A 22,403-nucleotide genomic window follows, 5' to 3' on the forward strand; every position below is an offset into this window, starting at 1 on the left:
CAAGCGATGTGAATTTTTTGATCTCAAGAAAAGACCGCCATTGAAGGAGTAATTACTGGGGTAGCTGTAAATGTGAAAGTTGACCAACTGAAGGGGAAGATTCCCGGTGTTTGTGATGCTCGTCATTTGGTGCGATGCAGCCAGGGTGGCGTGAGTGGTGAAACAGTTGAGTCGTTGTCTGTTCTTTTGAGTTTTGATGTTGAGTCTTTGCCTGACAAAGTGATGTTAGGATATATAAGTTATCCCGTACGAGCTTTCGTGACAATTACATTACGTTGCTACAGGTGTCAAGCTTATGGGCATGTGGCAGCAGTGTGTAGGAGAGATATTCCTAGGTGTGAGAAGTGTGCAGAAGGGCATGAGACATAAGGAATTTGGGAAAGTAGTGATATATGTTAATTGTAGGGGTGCCCATGTGGCTGGGGATCAGAAATGTCCGGAGCGAGAGAGACAGGTTGAGGTTTCCAGGGTTAGAGTAGTGCAGAAGTTGTCATATGCTGAGGCAGTGAAGAAAGTAGAGGAAGATGGGTCAAGGGGGAGGGATCCTGAGAGGAGTGGTTTGAGTTGTAGATCTGTACCAGTACATAGAGTCAGGACAACAAGTGATATATGTTTCAGTAAGATTGGATTTTTAGCCTTTATCGCAATGGTTATCAACTGTACTGCAGGGATGGAACTTAAGTCGCAGAAAATTGAGGTTGTGGTGGCAGCTGCAGAGAGGTATATGGGTGTGCAAGACTTGACATCAGAAGAGTTACAGGGTGTGTTAAGTGGTGGTGTCACATCCTTTCAGGCTGTTGGCCTGAAGTAGAATTAAGTAGATGTAAATATTGGATTAGGGTAGTTTTATTTATTATTATAAATTTTTTATTTAAAAAAATTGTCAGAGTTGTGGTAGATTGTATTTTATTTATTTTTTCAAACTAAGTATGAGGGAGTTGTACTCCAGTCTAGTAGGTGGCGGTAATGCAACATTTGTTGGATGCCAACCGCCATTAAACCTCAGTTACGTCATCATCCGAAATGCACTGCGAGTGTCAGTTTGTTTGATAGATAAACAAGAACTGCATAACCTTAAACGATTGCAAGGAAAAACATAACTCGTATTCTGGTAAGATGGACAATACTAATTTAACGTTATGAATAGTATGCAGTTAAATATATGTTGTGTCATTTAATTCCACTGAAAATCAAAACAGCACTGGCCTGCTGCTGCTAATATCGTTAGCTAACGTTATCCTGTTGCTGCCATTTTCGCTATCGTTAGCCAGCTTATTTTATGATCGTGTATTTACTAACTAATTTACAAACCAGTTGATACTCAAATGACTCTTGCTAACCGAACGAGGAAACTCAATTGAGCTTAATTGGCTAACGTTATTTAGCAATCACCCAAATCCAGACAGGTGATGTCCTGAAAGAGCTGCAGAATCTGGATCCCTACAAATCAGCTGGGCTAGACAATTTCGACCCTCTCTTCCTAAAATTATTATTAGCGCCCCAAAAACGTAATACTTCCAGATCAACTGTAATGTCAATACCATTGTAAAGCACAATTTCTCCCCTTTCCAACAGAATTCCTGCCGAGACCTCCACGCTGCCCGTTTCTGCATAATAAAGGCAATGAGCTCAGTCGGGTCTTTTAAAAAAATGGCGGGCGGGGAAGCGAAACTAAAGCGTGGTAGTGAGAAGGAGAGATGTGTGTGGCAAAACTGATTTTTTTTCACTCGATCTGTCCAACTTATCACCTTATCGCCTCTAAAATGTAAATAAAACATTATAAAGTTTATTTAATGTGTTATTACATACCAATTTGAATCGGGTTTTTAGGGCGGTGCTAAAGTGATCTTCTGAAGTAACGTAAACTCACCCCATTCGTACGTAACCGCAACATTCAAACGAGGCTACAAAGAAAACTAATGGGACTGTAGCGACTGTGTTGACTTCAAAATCGGGGGGGTGAACTACGTTTCTATTCAAGCGTTGATCGACATGGCAATGGATCTATAGTATTGGAGAAAAAACGGACCCCTCCGTTACATCGTTAAGTGTCATGCCGTAAAGTACAGCATGCATAAAGCAACTATTTCTGTCTTACAATCTCTCTCCACCAGGTGTAGCATTTCTCACATCGTTTAAAAACAAGAAATGGACAGTGACAGGGGTAAGGGGATACCTAGTCATTTTTTGCGTCATCATTGCATGCGATCATCATTCTCAAAGCCACTGTTTACTTCTAAGATCACTTTAGCACCGCCCTAAAAACCCGATTTAAAATTCGACACAAACCTTCAAATAGGTATGTAATGACACATTATATAAACTCTTTTTAGTGTGTTATTTACATTTTAGAGGTGATAAGGTGATATGTTGGACAGATCGAGTGGGAAAAAAGCAATTTTCCCACACATCTCCTTCTCACTATCACGCATTAGTTTCACTTCCCCACCCGACATTTTTAAAAAGACCCGATGGGGCTCATTGCCTTCTTGAATCATGCAGAAACGGGCAGCGTGGGGGTCATGTAATTGATTCTGTTGGAAAGGGGAGAAATTGTGCTTTACAATGGTATTGACATTACAGTTGATCTGGAAGTATTATGTTTTTGGGGCGCTAAAAGGTCAATTGTACGGACCAGGGCGATGTACAAAAGTGAGTGAGTTTACGTTAAACAGCGGCTTTGAGTCATGATGCTTGCAGTGATGACGCAAAAAATGACTAGGTATCCCCCTTACTGCCGTCACTGTCCATTTCTTGTCACTGTTCATTTCTTTTAAACGATGTGAAAAGTGCTACACCTGGTGGAGAGAGATTGTAAGACAGAAATAGTTGCTTTATGCGTGCTGTACGTTACGGCATGACACATCATGATGTAACGGAGGGTCAGTTTTTTTCAACTTTTCTCCAATACTATAGAGCCATTACCATGTTGATCAACGCATGAATAGAAATGTAGTTCACACCCCAGATCTTCAAGTCAACACAGTCGCTACAGTCCCATTAGTTTTCTTTGCAGCCTCGTTTTGAATGTCGCGGTTGCGCACATTTGTACGGAATGGGGTGAGTTTACGTTACTAGTCTGTTCAACTTATCTTTCGTATTGTCTGAGATTCCTAAAGATTGGAAAGCGGCCGCGGTCATCCCCCTCTTCAAAGGGGGAGAAACTCTAGTCCCAGACTGTTACAGACCTATATCTATCCTGCCCTGCCTTTCTAAAGTCTTCGAAAGCCAAGTGAACAGATCATCGACCATCTCGAATCCCACCATACCTTAACCGCTATGCAATCCGGTTTCTGAGCTGGTCAAATAAAATGTTATTTGTCACATACACATGGTTAGCAGATGTTAATGCGAGTGTAGTGAAATGCTTGTGCTTCTAGTTCCGACCATGCAGTAATATCTAACAAGTAATCTAACCTAACAATTTCACAACTACCTTATACACACAAGTGTAAAGGAATGAGTAAGAATATGTACATAAAAATATATGAATGACTGATGGCCGAACGGCATAGGCAAGATGCAGTAGATGGTACAGTATATACATATGAGATGAGTAATGTAGGGTATGTAAACATTATATAAAGTGGCTAGTGATACATTTATTACATACATTTTTTTCCTTATTAAAGTGGCTAGAGATGAGTCTATGTGTTGGCAGCAGCCACTCAATGTTAGTGATGGCTGTTTAACAGTCTGATGGCCTTGAGATAGAAGCTGTTTTTCAGTCTCTCGGCCCCCGCTTTGATGCACCTGTACTGACCTCGCCTTCTGGATGATAGCGGGGTGAACAGGCAGTGGCTCGGGTGGTTGTTGTCCTTGATTGTCTTTTTGGCCTTCCTGTGACATCAGGTGCTGTAGGTGTCCTGGAGGGCAGGTAGTTTGCCCCCGGTGATGTGTTGTGCAGACCTCACCCTCTGGAGAGCCTTACGGTTGTGGGCGGAGCAGTTGCCGTACCAGGCGGTGATACAGCCCGACAGGATGCTCTCGATTGTGCATCTGTAAAAGTTTGTGTTTTTGGTGACAAGCCGAATTTCTTCAGCCTCCTGAGGTTGAAGAGGCACTGCTGCGCCTTCTTCACCACGCTGTCTGTGTGGGTGGACCATTTCAGTTTTTCCGTGATGTGTACGCCAAGGAACTTAAAACTTTCCACTTTCTCCACTACTGTCCCGTCGATGTGGATAGGGGGCTGCTCCCTCTGCTGTTTCCTGAAGTCCACGATCATCTCCTTTGTTTTGTTGACATTGAGTGTGAGGTTATTTTCCTGACACCACACTCCGAGGGCCCTCACCTCCTCCCTGTAGGCCGTCTCATCGTTGTTGCTATTCAAGCCTATTTCTGTAGTGTCGTCTGCAAACTTGATGATTGAGTTGGAGGCGTGCATGGCCACGCAGTCATGGGTGAACAGGGAGTACAGGAGAGGGCTGAGAACGCACCCTTGTGGGGCCCCAGTGTTGAGAATCAGCGGGGTGGAGATGGAGATGTTGTTACCTACCCTCACCTTCTGTGGGCGGCCCGTCAGGAAGTCCAGGACCCAGTTGCACAGGGCGGGGTCAAGACCCAGGGTCTCAAGCTTAATGACAAGTTTGGAGGGTACTATGGTGTTAAATGCTGAGCTGTAGTCGATGAACAGCATTCTTACATAGGTATTCCTCTTGTCCAGATGGGTTAGGGCAGTGTGATTGCGTCGTCTGTGGACCTATTGGGGCGGTAAGCAAATTGGAGTGGGTCTAGGGTGTCAAGTAGGGTGGAGGTGATATGGTCCTTGACTAGTCTCTCAAAGCACCTCATGATGACGGAAGTGAGTGCTACGGGGCGATAGTCATTTAGCTCAGTTACCTTCGCTTTCTTGGGAACAGGAACAATGGTGGCCCTCTTGAAGCATGTGGGAACAGCAGACTGGGATAGGGATTGATTGAATATGTCCGTAAAAACACCAGCCAGCTGGTCTGCGCATGCTCTGAGGCTGGGGATGCCGTCTGGGCCGGGAGCCTTGCGAGGGTTAACACGTTTAAATGTTTTACTCACGTTGGCTGCAGTGAAGGAGAGCCCGCAGGTTTTGGTAGCAGGCACTGTATTATCCTCAAAGCGAGCGAAGAAGTTGTTTTCTCCAGCGCTGCTCTAACAAGCAACCAGTAAGAAAATGTAGGGGATGATGGCCCTCACTTATTAAATGAAAAATGTAATAACATTTGTCGGACTTACGGTGCATTGTGAAGGTATTCATCCCTCTTGGTGTTTTTCCTATTTTGTTGCATTACATCCTGTAATTTAAATAGATTTTTATTTGGATTTCATGTAATGGACATACACAAAATAGTACAAATTAATGAAATGAAAAAAAGTACTTCTTTAAAACAGAAAAGTGGTGCGTGCATATGTATTCACCCCCTTTGCTATGAAGCCCCTAAATACGATCTGGTGCAAACAATTACCTTCAGAAGTCACATAATTAGTTAAATTAAGTCCACCTGCGTGCAATCTGGCACATCATCTGTCACATGATCTCAGTGTATATATACACCTTTTCTGAAAGGCCCCAGAGTCTGCGACACCACTAAGCAAGGGACACCACCAAGCAAGCAGCACCATGAAGACTAAGGAGCTCTCCAAACAGGTCAGGGACAAAGTTGTAGAGAAGTACAGATCAGGGTTGGGTTATAAAAAAATATCAAAATCTTTGAACATCCCATGGAGCACCATTTAAATTCATTAGTAAGAATATGGCACCACAACAAACCTGCCAAGAGAGGGCCGCCCTCCAAAACTCGCGGACCTGGCAAGGAGGGCATTAATCAGAGGCGCAACAAAGAGACGTTTGGTGTTTGCCAAAAGGCAAGTGGGAGACTCCCCAAAAATATGGAAGAAGGTGCTCTGGTCAAAGGAGACTAAAATTGAGCTTTTTGGCCATCAAGGAAAACGCTGTTTCTGGCACAAACCCAACACCTCATCACCCCGAGAACACCATCACCATGTTTTTCATCGGCAGGGACTGGGAAACTGGTCAGAATTGAAGGAATGATGGATGGTGCTAAATACAGGGAAATGCTTGAGGGAAACCTGGTTCTGTCTTCCAGAGATTTTAGACTGGGACGGAGGTTCACCTTCCAGCAGGACAATGACCCCAAGCATACTGCTAAAGCAATACTCGAGTGGATTAAGGGGAAAAATGTAAATGTCTCGGAATGGACTAGTCAAAGCGCAGACCTCAATCCAATTGAGAATCTGTGGTATGACTTAAATATTGCTGTACACCAGCGGAACCCATCCAACTTAAAGGAGCTGGAGCAGTTTTGCCTTGAATGGGCAAAAATCCCAGTGGCTAGATGTGCCAAGCTTATAGAGACATACCCTAAGAGACTTGCTGCTGTAATTGCTGCAAAAGGTGGCTCTACAAAGTATTGACTTTGGGGGGGTGAATAGTTATGCACGCTCAAGTTGTTTTTTTGTCTTATTTCTTGTTTGTTTCACAAAAAAATATTTAGCATCTTTAAAGTGGTAGGCATGTTATGTAAATCAAATGATACAAACCCCCACAAAAATCTATTTTAATTCCAGGTTGTAAGGCAACAAAATAGGAAAAATGCCAGGGGGGTGAATACTTTTGCAAGCTGCTGTAGTTCTCCCATCAAGGTACTCTTGAAGAAAACAGAAGGATAAATGTCATTATTTAAAATGCCTTGATTGTCTTAGCCTTCCAATATATATTTTTTAAAACATGTCAAACGCCAACAAGTAACCTTTGAACCCCTCCTCCAGGTGTGACCATGGGGAAGGCCTTCTCCCTCCTGTCCAAGCAGGCATGCTACGATGACTCCCTGACCACCACACAGGACGATGATGGGAAGAGAGAGGACGTGTCCCAGTTCCCCTACGTAGAGTTCACAGGCCGGGACAGCGTCACATGTCCCAGCTGCCAGGGCACTGGGAGGATACCTAGAGGTGAGCACCACACACACACACACACATACTTATGTAGAGTTCACTGGCAGGGACAGCATCACATATCCTGCCTGTACCCTGACAGCTGGGACACCTAGAGGTAAACAGGAGGAGTAGAGTACTACTAGCCTGGTCTCAGATAACTTCGTTAAGCTGCTATACCATTTGAATGAATATGACTCGGTAAGAGTTTTGATCAGCCCAGGATCATAGTCAGATGGCAGTTGAAGTGCTGATGTGTATGGAAAACCACGTGGGTGCTCTCTTGTGGATAATGAATAGTGTGACTCCGACTCACTCTGTGGGCTTGAGGGAATGAGACCAATGACTGAATTTGGCATATGAAGGACACATGCTATGCCCGTAGACTCACTATAATCAAAGCTGTGTTTGTAGTTTATGATTTTATCCCCAGGGCCTGGTGAATTTCCCCTTTGAGGGATAATAATGATTAGTGATGTGAATCTCTCCTTTCAAGCCTGATTTGATACCCATCTATCCATTTCATTGATTATTTCACAATTTAATGAAACAAATCTTATGGAGAATAAACTATTTCTAAGAGTTTTTCCGCAAGGCGGTGTCAATAGCGTTGGAGAAGAAGTTCTGAGGGCCAGCACCAATCCACAACTAGGAACACCACATTATTGAACACGCACTAATGCACGCACAGATTTCTGACACAACATGAACACAAACATGCATGCACAGGCAGTCAAATAATAACCCCTGTTTTTCATGGGAAAAACACTGCAGCTGTGCAGTCACTCCTTCATGGCTCTGACAAATAACCAGTCTATTTTCCTTGATTTTTCCCCAGGCCACACAGTAGTCTTAGTTTTGGCACACAAAACCGAAAAGTATTTGAATTGTGGAACTAGATGTTCATACACTTGTTTGAGGATGTTACATCATGTCATCACACCCACCAGTGGTGAGAGCCTGCTCTAGTTGTTTTCCCATCCTCTGTGCCCAAGATGGTTTTAGGTGGTGCTACTTAACAGCTCTGTTTGCTTCCCTGAAGCACATGAATTTGGAACCAGGATAGCACTGTGAGAGCTTTTGCTGAGAAAGTGACTTCCCGCTATTGTTTGAGCCTCCTAACATAATTATAAAGTTTTAAAATATATATTTGCCTTTTTCATCCAATTTTTTTTAAATATCTGTGGAATTATCATCCAAAATCGGTAAAATACCATATTGGCCAATGAAATCGGTGAAATGATTTATCGGTCAGGCTCTAGCAATGACACAGCCAGTTAATATAGCACAGTTTTGGATTTCACCCGTCTCAAAAGCGAATGGTTTTGACCGTTTGACCGTATGCCTAGAGTGCAACTTGCCAAATTGTTTGTTCACCCTGTTCATGTAAAAATGACCAAATGCACTGACAGTTGAAATCAAAACTACAGTACCAGTCAAAAGTTTGGACACACCTACAAATGTTTCTTTATTTTTACTATTTTCTACATTGTAGAACAATAGTGAAGACATTAGAACTATGAAATGACACATGGAATCATGTGTTGAGTAACCAAAAAAGTAGTGATGCACCGAAATGAAATTTTTGGCTGATACCAATAGCCAATATTTTCCTTGCCAAAAACCCTGATACCGATAACCGATATTTCATATTTTAACGGCCTTTTAAGCATTCTAGTACAGTTAAATAGTTAACACACACACACATGTTCGCAGCGGTCTAAGGCACTGCATCTCAGTGCAAGAGGCATCACTACAGTCCCTGGTTCGAATCCAGGCTGTATCACATCCGGCCGTGATTGGGAGTCCCATAGGGCGGTGCACAAATGGCCCAGCGTCATCCGGGTTTGGCTGGGTTAGGCCGTCATTGTAAATAAGAATTTCTTCTTAACTGACTTGCCTAGTTAAATAAAGGTTACACACACAAACACCACACTGACCAGGAAGTTATTTTGTTGGCATTTACGTATGTCCCCATTACCAGTAAAACATAATCAAAACCTATTTCTTTCACTTACTTAGTCGTTTCATTCTCAACCAGGATTTCTATGGAACGCCGTTTGGGTCTTTGCGTGTCAAAAAATAAACGATTTAACGCTATTTTACGTGTCAAATAACACTATTTTACGTGTCAATTAAGCTTGTTGACCAATCGGGACCTGAATATGACTGCACCTCACAATAATTTAACGCGTTCATTAATTGTTTACGTAGTTATTACACATTGATTACGCTATCACTCGTATTTCATATGTCACAGCGATTCATCGATACGTATGCTATGATGCTGGTAAAGTTCTCTCGCACACCTACAGTGCTGGTCATTTAAAAAAAAGCTATCTAGCTCATGGATGCAAACCATGTTCTTCCCCATAAACATAGCAAAACGACAATCTGTTTCAGTAGCTTTAGTTAGTTAGCTAGCTAACCATATAGCTAGGTGTCATCTAAAATAACCCTAATTCATAAGACTGTTCTTATTTGATTAATGGTGGTCAGACCCATCTATGTGATGCTAGCCACAATGAGGATTAGCCACAACAGCGGACTTTGCGGGTAGCCTTCAAAATAAACGTTTGACTTAATTATATTATTTGTATTAATTTGCATCACTGTCAATGACATACTTTTATTTTGAAGGCAAACCGCAAATTCCACTATTGTGCCTAATCCTTATTGTAGCTAGCTTCACAACATGTAACTTGGTCCTGTCGACCGTCACTAGCCAGATGAAGCTAGCTGGCTGCTTATAACATTAGCTTTGGGCAACAGGGTTAAGTAGCTGGCTAGCTATTTTCATGAACTGAAGTTCAATTTCAATAGGTGAACAACAAGTGGCTGCCTAGCTAATATTCCTAAATCATTGCTAAGAATAATGAAAATGACTGCAGTTTCTACTGGTCATTGTTTTCAGGCTGGTTGTATTGGTGCTAGCTAGGTACCAAGCTAAAGCTAGCTAGCCCAGAAGTTGCGGTCGAACAAATGATGCTTTATTACCAACGCCGTATTGAAAACACATCGTTCGTGGCCGGTGTTTACTTGTTTGCAGACTTTTTTGTTCAGATTTGACAGTGCTACTGTAACTTTTTTGACATGCAAAGACCCAAACGGTTTTCAGTAACGTAAACTCACCCCATTCCGTACAAATGTGCGCAACCGCGACATTCAAACGAGGCTGCAAAGAAAACTAATGGGACTGTAGCGACTGTGTTGACTTAAAGATCTGGGGTGTGAACTACATTTCTATTCATGCGTTGATCAACATGGTAATGGCTCTATAGTATTGGAGAAAAGTTGAAAAAACTGACCCTCCGTTACATCATGATGTGTCATGCCGTAACGTACAGCACGCATAAAGCAACTATTTCTGTCTTACAATCTCTCTCCACCAGGTGTAGCACTTTTCACATCGTTTAAAAACAAGAAATGGACAGTGACAGGGGTAAGGGGGATACCTAGTCATTTTTTGCGTCATTGCATGCGATCATCATTCTCAAAGCCGCTGTTTACTTCTAAGATCACTTTAGCACCGCCCTAAAAAGCCGATTTAAAATTCGACACAAACCTTCAAATAGGTATGTAATGACATATTATATAAACTCTTTAGTGTTTTATTTACATTTTAGAGGCGATAAGGTGATAAGTTGGACAGATCGAGTGAAAAAAAGCAATTTTCCCACATCTCCTCCTCACTATCACGCATTAGTTTCACTTCCCCACCCGCCATTTTTAAAAAGACCTGATGGGGCTCATTGCCTTCTTGAATTATGCAGAAACGGGCAGCGTGGAGCTCATGTCATTGATTTTGTTGGAAAGGGGAGAAATTGTGCTTTACAATGGTATTGACATTACAGTTGATCTGGAAGTATTACGTTTTTGGGGCGCTAAAATAAGGTCAATTGTACGGACCAAGGCGATGTACAAAAGTGAGTGAGTTTACGTTAGTATGTATGTCGTGAAGCCAATCGCAGTGACGCTATTACTGTGTAACTCCGGTAGGGCAACATCTGAAAAATAGCGCATTTGGTAGTGTGTACCGGTGCTCGACCAGTCGGCGAAAGCCAACATCACCCACGACAGAAAACGGTTGATTATCAAGGGAAATTGATTCCATTATCTTGGCTTTAATGGATTTCGACATTTGAGTTGTCTCGCTGAAATTTTCTTACCCTTTCATATGACTGCTCGACCAATATATCGTGCATCCCTAAAAAAAACATGTTTTTAAAAAAAAAAGTGTTTCTTCTAAGTAGCTACCCATTGCCTTGATGACAGCTTTACACCCTCTTGGAATTCTCTCAACCAGCTTCATGGGGAATGCTTTTCTGACAGTCTTGAAGGCGTTCCCACATATGCTGAGCACTTGTTGGCTGTTTTTCCATCATTCTGCGGTCCAACTCATCCCAAACCAGCTCAGTTGGGTTGAGGTCAGGTGATTGTGGAGGCCAGGTCATCTGATGCCGCACTCCATCACTCTCCTTCTTGGTCAAATATCCCTTACACCGCCTGGAGGTGTGTTTTGGGTCATTGTCCTGTTGAAAACAAATGATAGTCCCACTAAGCGCCAACCAGGCGTATTGCTCTGGTAGCCATGCTGGTTAAGTGTGCCTTGAATTCTAAATAAATCACTGACAATGTCACCAGCAAAGCACCCCCACATGATCACACCTCCATGCTTCACGGTGGGAACCACACATGCACAGATAATCCGTTTACCTACTCTGCATCTCACAAAGACAAGGTGGTTGGTACCAGGGTTGGTACTAGGGTTGTCAACTTTTGACTGGTACAGTATATCTTATGGTGAACCTGGCATTTGAAAAGCCCTAATTAGCATTAAGATGTTCAATCAGCAAGATGTGAGTCGTGTACACTCTGGTAGCCTTCACGCTGACGGTAAAACACCATACAGCGCATTTGTTAACAATTACCCAAATTACATTTGTCACCTAACTAATAAAGCTTATGATTTGACATTGCGAAAGCCATTTTACAATTGTTTAAGTGCTGAAGGTGCCACGCAGATATACAAATATTAGATCAGGGATAGGCTCTCGTTGCCTTGAGGTGCGGTGCCCTGTGTGCACGGTTGTTATCTGACTTGGACATCAATGATAGGCTGCTGAAGGAGAGGAAGCATAATTTCAGTCACAAGATTTAGAGCTATTTTTGGATGGGGGGCATACAATTACGAGTAATAAAAAAACATTAGTGATCCGGCGGTCTGCACATAAAAAAAATAAAAAAATAAAGTATATTCTGACCGATTCATGCCATATTTGGATCGGTTTGGGCTCCCGCGAATCGATGCACTCATATCTTAAACAGTTGAACCAGGGACTGATGCCTGTTGGTGAATCGTTACATTCCTAGTATTGCTGTAATGTTGTAGTTATATCAGATGATTAGTTTAAATATTTCCTTGCATTACACAGGCCAAGAGAACCAGCTGGTGGCATTGATTCCATACAGTGACCAGAGACTCAGGCCCAGGAGAACGTAAGTGGAATGTTGTTGTTGGGTTGGTAGCTATAGGCTAAACGTCACAATAATGTTTTCCCATGTGACTGCAACTTTGCAAGTAACTATTCCTTTCTTGCAATATTCTTTGTATCCTGCTACTTCTGACCCTGCCTTTGGCTCTCTCTTTCACAGAAAGCTGTATGTGACGGCCTCAGTGGCTGTGTGTCTGCTGCTGTCCAGCCTGGCTGTCTTCTTCCTATTCCCTCGTACCATAGACGTCTCTTACGGGGGCGTCAAGTCTGTCTTCGTCACATACGATGAGGATAAGAGGATTGTCTATCTCAACGTGACGGTGAGCCTCTCTCCTCTGTTCTAACCACACCATGATGATTTGGATCAAGTAGGACAGTCACAGGAGGAGACTGCTTTTCCTTATCACCCGGTTCTTTGCTCCTAAGGTTGCCCATGTTGGGTCACAAATATAGTGGGATTCTAGGTATCCTGCCATCCCCGGCGATTGAGCCCTTGAGCAAGGCACATAACTCAAACTGCACCAGGGTTGCCGCACTGGCTAACTCTGGTTTCCTGTGGTGTTTGTGTGAAAAGATTAATTTCTGTGATCATAAAATTACAAAATATTCTTCTTCATTCCAGAACACTCTGAACATCACCAATAACAACTACTACAGTATAGAGGTGTCTAACATCACAGCCCAGGTCCAGTTCTCCAACACGGTGATCGGGAAGTCCCGCATCAATAACCGCACCGCTATCAGTCCTCTGGGCTTGCAGCAGGTACACAACTCTGTAATAACACGATAGGGGGGGGGGGGGGTACAGCGTCCAGGCAAAATATATAGCGGAGTTACATGAGCCTATCACAATAATTGTAACAAAATGTCAAGACAATTGTAGGCTATTACACCACTTTTTATCATTACTGCATGTCAGTGGCATGAAAACAGCTGACATAGCCTATGCCGCAAAATGTGATGTGGTTTTACGAGAACACTTACAGTTTGACAAGGCAGAGATCCGTGGCCATCACCGAGACACGCGCAGGCAGCAGTGGACGTATACATTCTGGCCTAAATGTCAGTACACTGTAACAGATGACTCTTTCCATTCACCACTGTTTGGAGGCTGGTAATATGTTGCCAGTCGATGAATGTGGTTATTACACAACGATGACTGGTATAACACGCATGTGTAGCTAGTATAGGAGCCCTTTGAAGTGATTGTTTGACAATCGGATGAAAACATGACTGGTTGTGTTTAGCTACAGTAATAGGTAATACATTTTACAAGTTAAATGACATCTTTACGAGGCACACGGAGATCCTATTCAATTAATAAGGATTCTATATGTAATTCTATGATTAGGCCCTTAAAGTTCTACTTTCACCACTGGTAATAACACGTTAACTGCACTGTAATAGTGTGGTTATTACACAACGATGACTGGTATAAACACGTTAACTGCACTGTATAGTGTGGAATATTACACAACGATGACTGGTATTAACATGATAACTGCACTGTAATAGTGTGGAATATTACACAACGATGACTGGTAATAACACTAACTGCACTGTAATAGTGTGGAATATTACACAACGATGACTGGTATTAAATGATAACTGCACTGTAATAGTGTGGAAAACTGCACTGTAATAGTGTGGTTATTACACAACGATGACTGGTAATAATGCGGTAACTGCACTGTAATAGTGTGGTTATTACACAACGATGACTGGTAATAATGCGGTAACTGCACTGTAATAGTGTGGTTATTACACAACGATCATTATTGGACGTGCAGCAGAAACTCCAGTTTCACTCAATTCAAGATCCAACGACCCCTAGCTGTTTTTTTTGTACTAGATTCAGACACCTCTTCCTTGTCCTGCATCCGTTGTCACAGTGAGGATTTCAGGTCAATTTCCTATTTTGGTTCTTGGAGCACTCTTTCCCCATGTCACCTTTTTGATCATAACCCTGTGTGTTGTTGTTCCCAGGTTGACTACATGGTTCCCACCATTATAGCAGACGAGATGAGCTACATGTAGTAAGTACAGCACAACCCAGTACAGCACGTTACATTACTAGTATTATGAGAACACTGGGAGCCTGATGGTCGAGATGTTGTTTAAAATAAATCCTATGGGAGTACAGATTGCAGTGTGGGGAGTCCTCTTTCAGTTCTTGCTTAACCTCGTCCCCAGGCTCATGTTACCGCATATAGAGCCTGGAAACCACATGACACTAAAGTGGGACTTGAAAGGGGCACATGCTAAAGGCTGGAGAGGGACAGAGAGCCTGTCATAGCTGGATTATTTGGGACTTTGAAAAACCTGCAATCAATAGCAATGTTGGATCACACCGACCCATATTCTTTTTTGGAAGCCCAATTGATTCTGATCTTCGGCATATAACGTTTATGTGAAGACGTATTTTTAGATCAAGGGTATTCAACCAGGGGTCCGCGGAGATACTGCAGAGGGTCCATGAAACATTTTTAAATATTATTTTTGTATGCATGTATCGCTACCAACCGGTTTTAATTTATTATTACATACCTACAATAGAAAAGAGGATAATATCTTCTGATGGCAACTTTATTTCGTAAACTTCATATATTGAGCCAGTTACACTCAATGGAATAACTGACATACAGTTGAAGTCGGAAGTTTACATACACTTAGGTTGGAGTCATTAAAACTAGTTTTTCAACCACTCCACAAATTTCTTGTTAACAAACTATAGTTTTGGCAAGTCAGTTAGGACATCTACTTTGTGCATGACACAAGTAATTTTTCCAACAATTGTCTACAGACAGATTATTTCACTTATAATTCACTGTATCACAATTCCAGTTGGTCAAAAGTTTACATAAACTAAGTTGACTGTGCCTTTAAACAGCTTGGACATTTCCAGAAAATGATGTCATGGCATTAGAAGCTTCTGATAGGCAAAAAAAAAATTGCCTTTTATTTAACCAGGTAGATTTAGTTGAGAACAAGTTATCATTTACAACTGCGACCTGGCCAAGATAAAGCAAAGCAGTGCGACACAAACATCAACACAGAGTTACACATGGAACAAACAAACATGCAGTCAATAATACAATAGAAAAGGTCTATATACAGTGTGTGCAAATAAGGGAGGTAAGTCAATAAATAGGCCATAGTGGCAAAATAATTACAATATAGCTATTAAACACTGGAGTGATAGATGTGCAGAAGATGAGTGTGCAAGTAGAGATACTGGGGTGCAAAGGAGCAAAATAAATAACAGTATGGGGATGAGATAGTTGGATGGGCTTTTACAGATGGGCTATGTACAGTGATCTGTGAGCTGCTCTGACAGCTGGTGCTTAAAGCTAGTGAGGGAGGGATGAGTCTCCAGCTTCAGTGATTTTTTTTTTTTGCATTTTGTTCCAGTCATTGGCAGCAGAGAACTGGAAGGAAAGGCGGCCAAAGGAGAAATTGGCTTTGGGGGTGACCAATGAGATATACCTGCTGGAGCGCGTGCTACGTGTGGGTGCTGCTATGGTGACCAGTGAGCTGAGATAAGGTGGGGCTTTACCTAGCAAAGACGTATAGATGACCTGACCAGGTGGGTTTGATGACGAATATAAAGCTAGGGCCAGCCAACAAGAGCATACAGGTCGCAGTTGTGGGTAGTATATGGGACTGTGATGGACTGCATACAATTTGCTGAGTAGAGTGTTGGAGGCTATTTTGTAAATTACATCGCCGAAGTCAAGGATCGGTAGGATAGTCAGTTTTACTAGGTTATGTTTGGCAGCATGAGTGAAGGCTGCTTTGTTTGCGAAATAGGAAGCCTATTCTAGATTTAATTTTGGATATCATTTGAGTCAATTGGAAGTGTACCTGTGGATGTATTTCAAGGCTTACCTTCAAACTCAGTGCCTCTTTTCTTGACATCATTGGAAAATCAAAAGATATCAGCCAAGACCTCAGAAAGAAATTGTAGACCTCCACAAATCTGGTTCATCCTTGGGAGCAATCTCCAAACGCCTGAAGGTACCACGTTCATCTGTACAAACAATAGTACGCAAGTATAAACACCATGGAACCACGCAGGCGTCATACCACTCAGGAAGGAGACGCGTTCTGTCTCCTAGAGATGAACGTACTTTAGTGCGAAAAGTGCAAATCAATCCCAGAACAACAGCAAAGGACCTCGTGAAGATGCTGGAGGAAACAGATACAAAAGTATCTATATCCACAGTAAAACGAGTCCTATATCGACATAAGGCTGCTCAGCAAGGAAAAGCCACTGCGCCAAAACCGCCTTTAAAAAAATTGGCATGCTCCTGATGAGGTGGCGGATGGTCTCCTGAGGGATCTCCTCCCAGACCTTGACTAAAGCATCCGCCAACTCCTGGACAGTCTGTGGTGCAACGTGGCTTTGGTGGATGGAGCAAGACATGATGTCCCAGATGTGCTCAATTGGATTCAGGCTGTGCGGCCCCCCAAAGAAATGCCACCCCACACCATGACTGACCCACCGCCAAACCGGTCATGCTGGAGGATGTTGCAGGCAGCAGAACGTTCTCCACGGCGTCTCCAGACTCTGTCACGTCTGTCACGTGCTCAGTCTGAACCTGCTTTCATCTGAAGAGCACAGGGCGCCAGTGGCGAATTTGCCAATCTTGGTGTTCTCTGGCAAATGCCAAACGTCCTGCACGGTGTTGGGCTGTAAGCACAACCCCCACCTGTGGACGTCGGGCCCTCATACCACCCTCATGMAGTCTGTTTCTGACCGTTTGAGCAGACACATGCACATTTGTGGCCTGCTGGAGGTCATTTTGCAGGGTTCTGGCAGTGCTCCTCCTGCTCCTCCTTGCACAAAGGCGGAGGTAGCGGTCCTTGTTGCCCTCCTACGGCCTCCTCCACGTCTCCTGATGTACTGGCCTGTCTCCTGGTAGCGCCTCCATGCTCTGGACACTACGCTGACAGACACAGCAAACCTTCTTGCCACAGCTCGCATTGATGTGCCATCCTGGATGAGCTGCACTACCTGAGCCACTTGTGTGGGTTGTAGACTCCGTCTCATGCTACCACTAGAGTGAAAGCACCGCCAGCATTCAAAAGTGACCACCACCTGCAGAACCACTCCTTTATTGGGGGTGTCTTGCTAATTGCCTATAATTTCCACCTGTTGTCTATTCCATTTGCACAACAGCATGTGAAATTTATTGTCAATCAGTGTTGCTTCCTAAGTGGACAGTTTGATTTCACAGAAGTGTGATTGACTTGGAGTTACATTGTGTTGTTTAAGTGATCCCTTTATTTTTTTGAGCAGTGTAATATAGATAGATATATATATCTTCTGGTCGGATGAAACAAAAATAGAACTGTTTGGCCGTAATGACCATTGTTATGTTTGGGGAGGCTTGCAAGCCGAAGAACACCATCCCAACCGTGAAGCACGGGGCTGGCAGTATCCTGTTGTAGGGGTGCTTTGCTGCAGGAGGGACTGGTGCACTTCACAAAATAGATGGCATCATGAGGAGGAAAATTATGTGGATATATTGAAGCAACATCTCAAGACATTAGTCAGGAAGTTAAAGCTTGGTCGCAAATGGGTCTTCCAAATGAACAATGACCCCAAGCATAATTCTCTCTCCTATTACTCTGACATTTCACATTCTTAAAACAATGTGGTGATCTTAACTGACCTAAAACAGGGAATTTGTACTCTGAATAAATGTCAGGAATTGTGAAACTGATTTTAAATGTATTTGGCTAAGGTTTATGTAAACTTACGACTTCAACTGTAGGCTTTAAAAAAGCACCTGTGAAAAGTGCTGCCGGTAAGCTTTCTTGACTTGGACATACATTTTTGCAACACATGGCTAACCTTTTGTTTTAAACAGCTGCTCTTAGAGAACATGTGTTTGCAGTTTCTTTTCTACCTAATAGACAGAGTTTATACTTCCCCTTCCAATTATGTGGTCAAGTCAAAATGCATTTTTGGGGTCACCAGTTTTCCTGGGAGGGGGTCCCTGGGCAAGAAAAGGTTGAAGACCCCTGTCTTAAATTCATACTTTCCGATTTCCCGAACTTACTTCATTTCTTGTTTAGCCTTTCACTTGTGCTGCTCCTGCTTTGAAATGCACAACGTAGAGGGGTGGTTCAAGGGGTATGCTGATGGACTGAAAGATCAGCAAATAGGCTCCTTTCAAGTCCCTTTCTGAAACTCTGTGAAACCAGACAGAGAAAGAGCCAGCTGGTGGACAAGATTCGTTTTTTGTTTTCTTATCACGTGAAACAGCCAATCTGACTGAAGCATCTGTTCTTCTTTTTCCCAGTGATTACTGCACCCTACAGACCATAAAGGTGCACAACATTGTGGTTATGATGCAGTAAGTACTCTGTCTGCACATCTCTCTTTAAATATTCACACAGGACCACAGAATCCTGGTTCTCATTCTCCCATGTAATACTTGTTAATGCACTTGTAATACTTGTCAATAATATATTGAATAATCCTGCTTCCAGGGTGACGGTGACCACAGTGTACTTTGGCCACATGGAGCAGGTCACTCAGGAGATGTACCAGTATGTAGACTGTGGAGTTAACACCACCACTGTGAGGGGGGCGCAGCCCAAGGTGTCTAATGCCCCAATACCCCCAGAGTAACCCACATACTTGCCCTACCTGACCTGAGCCTGGTCCTGGTGAGGGTCCTTGGATATAGAATGTTAGAGCAGGGATAAAAGTGTCCACCCAGTAGCTCTCCAGGAGGAGGGTTAGCCACCCCAGCCGAAGATGGTACACTGTGTTTCTCCTTCCTCTTCACCATCCATCTACTGATGAAGACCCCACTGTCATGCATTTCTGTGTTAGCTTACCATTTTGTTGGGAGTATATGCCAAATGTGCAGTTGAGGGGAAAAATACTTGTTTTAAATGTATAAACACTACCACAATATTTCAGTACCAAACCATTATGCACTTTATTAATGCATTTCAAATTCAACCTGTCACTGTGACAATGTAACATTTCACGATGCCACTCCAGACTCCTCCAAACCACTTTGAACTGTAAATGTATATGAAGTAATAACACTTTCCTGTGTATGGATGAGGATAACCTCTGAAAGAGTTCTCTCAGTAATCTGATCTCAAATCATTTTGATAGTCAGAGAAATTGAACCAACAGATCTGGGACCAGTCTATTCTCAAAGTTAGACCTGTTGTAACACAATAGTGTGTATTATTATGACATTAATCTAGTCCATCTAAATCTGCTGATCAATCACAATCCCCTATATAGCACTACTATGGCTCTGTCCAAAGGTAGTGCGCTATATAGGGCCCCCAAACTCAACTCTGGACCTCGAAGCCAGTTCCACTGTGTTTTTTCTTCATTGTTCCCCTCTAGTCATGGACTGATTTAGACCTGGGACAACAGGTGGGGTGCAACTATCAGGTAGAACAGAAAACCAGCAGGCTCTGGACCTTGTCGGTTAAGAGTTGAATCCCCCTGATTTAGGACATAAGGTGCCATTTGAGATGAAGCCAGAATGTGGCGTTTCCAGGATTTCTCAGCTTGTAATGACCAGGTTCTGCTTTAGAGGGCTCTCTGTACAATCTGTGAATTTGGACCAGTTTACTGTGATCTGTTGTGTGTGTGATCCATTGACGTGATTTGAAAGGCTTATATCCCTGAAATTGAGTAATTTAAGATATTAAGTTCCTTCCACCACTCTGTTCCCAATTGGTAAAATATTGATTGATTGATGGTGATTCCTTATCAGTAATTTACTCCTCTCAGTTTGTGCCTATGAGGGAGTTGTGTAATGTTTTGTGATCCTACCTACTGCTGATTTGTATTTGACCAACTGAATTTTTACATTCCATCGGCTCCATTTTCATGATATACATAAAGAGGATTTATTAATAACCTGCAAGGGACTGCGTTTTGATAATTTACGTCCCTGCCTATCAAACTCAGTTGAAGAGTTTGTAGAACTACCTAGATTTAATGAAAACCTGTTTTAATACAACTTTTGTAATATGATTCATACCTACGTTGTAGAGAACCTTGAAATATGAACTCAAATTAATATAAACTACCCTCTTTCATAGATATAAATATACCTTGAATTATACAACTCTAATAGAAACTACCCTCTGTCATAGAAAAATATACCTTGAATTTCTTAATGAATAATCAAACTGTAGTTTGCCGTTGATGTAATTAGCAGTTTCCTAGGTTATTGTAGAGCACAACATTTAATTTTGTTTTTGTTCCTAATCAAGCACCTTAATCGTGTATGGAAGAGTGGTTCAGCTTTTGATTGAATGTTAGGATCGAGTGAAGACTTGAAATACTATTGGTTCATCAAGAAGAAGAGTGGTTTGATGATCTGACGAGGTTCTTTCGGAATGTCTACTTCTGTGGGGTAGATAATCAGAATAATGTAACAACTTTTTGACTAGATGTAAATACAAGCTGTTTTTAAAGCGTATAAATGTAGTTTTTATTTGCTTTTCATCATATTTTAAATTGTTTGTCCTGTCTAGGTATGTTGTCATGCTTTCAGGAAAAAATGTAATAGCATGAATAAAGTTGTCACCACATTTGTCTGTTATCTTGTATTTTCTTCAGTCTTTGTTCATACCTTTTTATTTAACAAACCACAGAGCAACTGGTAAGAAATGGAACACTCACATGCTTTAGCACATGAATCAGTGTGACATCACAATGACTTCATGAACCAGAATTGGAATCATACTGGTAATTCTGATTCGATGGATGTTTGCCAAACGGTTGTCTCCTGAGCAAAACTGAACTCGCACAATGTTGCCATGGGGACAGTGGACAGCCAGTGGGAAGAGTTTTTATATCAAACCCCATATTTGACAAACACCTGTCTGCATAAATAGCCCCTTTCGATGGAATTTGGCACATTACTTACACTTTACATGCACTTTCAGGCCATTTTGGAAGCTGATCTTCCTTTTGCCTTACAGCAAAATAATGGTAAGTTAATATCACTGATGACATGTTGATGCAAGCTTGTATACTTAATGACTTGTCAGATGAGCCTTAATTAAAGTGGTTGTAGCCTCAAAGTTGTTTGACTTGACAATGGAGCAAGAGCACCAATAGATCCTGGAACAGTCTAGTAACCAAAGTTTGAGTCCCAGGACGGACAGGCAAATCTGGAGGAAGTTGCAGCCGAAGAGTTGCTGGCTTCAACTTCCTATGTTGTATACCCAGTACCATTGTGCCCTTGGGCAAAGCACTTACTGCCAGCTGACCCTGTGCTGCTCCCAGCCTGTAGTGTGTCAGGTTGTGTCCATAGCTTTGACAGCAAATATGAAAAGAATGTCTCTGCCAATAGTATTGTATATTACACAAATTGTATGACTTGTTTATTTTTGCATTTTGTGTATGCAGGACCAGCAGTGACATTACTTGTGAACAATGCTGCCCCTAACAGTGCAGGGGGGTATACCAGGTGTACCACGCAGCACGATCGGCATCCTGGCACGGTCTTCCTGTGTACCAGGGTCCACCACCTTACCAGCTGGCCTTGACCACTTCAGAGATACAAGGGGGCACTGATCCAGTGGTGTAAAGTACCTAAGTAAAAATACTTTTAAGTACTAATTAAGTAGTTTTTGGGGGTATCTGTACTATTTCTATTTTTGACAACTTTTACTTTTACTCCACTACATTCCTAAAGAAAATAATGTACTTTTTACATTTTCCCTGACACCCAAAAGTACTCGTTACATTTTGAATGCTTAGCAGGACAGGAAAATTGTCTAATTCACGCACTTATCAAGAGAACATCCCTGGTCATCCCTACTGCCTCTGATCTGGCAGACTCATTATACACAAATGCTTCGTTTGTAAATTATATCTGAGTGTTCAACTGTGCCCCTGGCTATCGGTAAATTAAAAAAAACAAGAAAATCATGTCGTCTGGTTTGCTTAATATAAGGAATTTAAAATTATTTATACTT

General features: G+C 42.3%; 1 protein-coding gene across 2 annotated transcripts; it reads left to right on the forward strand.

Moving 5' to 3' along the window:
• The first annotated feature begins 997 nt into the window (after nt 1–997).
• On the forward strand, nt 998–21,010 carry LOC111955936 (transmembrane protein 106B). 2 transcript variants are annotated; one of them, XR_011474469.1, is made up of 9 exons: nt 998–1,111; nt 6,760–6,942; nt 12,360–12,423; nt 12,580–12,739; nt 13,042–13,182; nt 14,406–14,455; nt 15,831–15,963; nt 18,731–18,784; nt 18,921–18,952. XR_011474469.1 is itself a non-coding variant. In XM_023976321.3 (8 exons), the coding sequence occupies exons 2-8, from the start codon at nt 6,768–6,770 to the stop codon at nt 19,060–19,062; spliced, it is 786 nt and encodes a 261-aa protein (XP_023832089.1). In that variant the 5' UTR covers nt 999–1,111; nt 6,760–6,767; the 3' UTR covers nt 19,063–21,010. The 2 variants fall into 2 exon arrangements, 1 of the variants encoding a protein (XP_023832089.1); XM_023976321.3 differs by lacking the exon at nt 15,831–15,963 and having other exon boundaries at nt 999–1,111; nt 18,921–21,010.
• Nucleotides 21,011–22,403: the final 1,393 nt, after the last annotated feature.

Source organism: Salvelinus sp. IW2-2015, linkage group LG31 (genome assembly GCF_002910315.2).
Source record: "Salvelinus sp. IW2-2015 linkage group LG31, ASM291031v2, whole genome shotgun sequence".
In the NCBI taxonomy this organism is placed as follows: Eukaryota; Metazoa; Chordata; class Actinopteri; order Salmoniformes; family Salmonidae; genus Salvelinus; species Salvelinus sp. IW2-2015.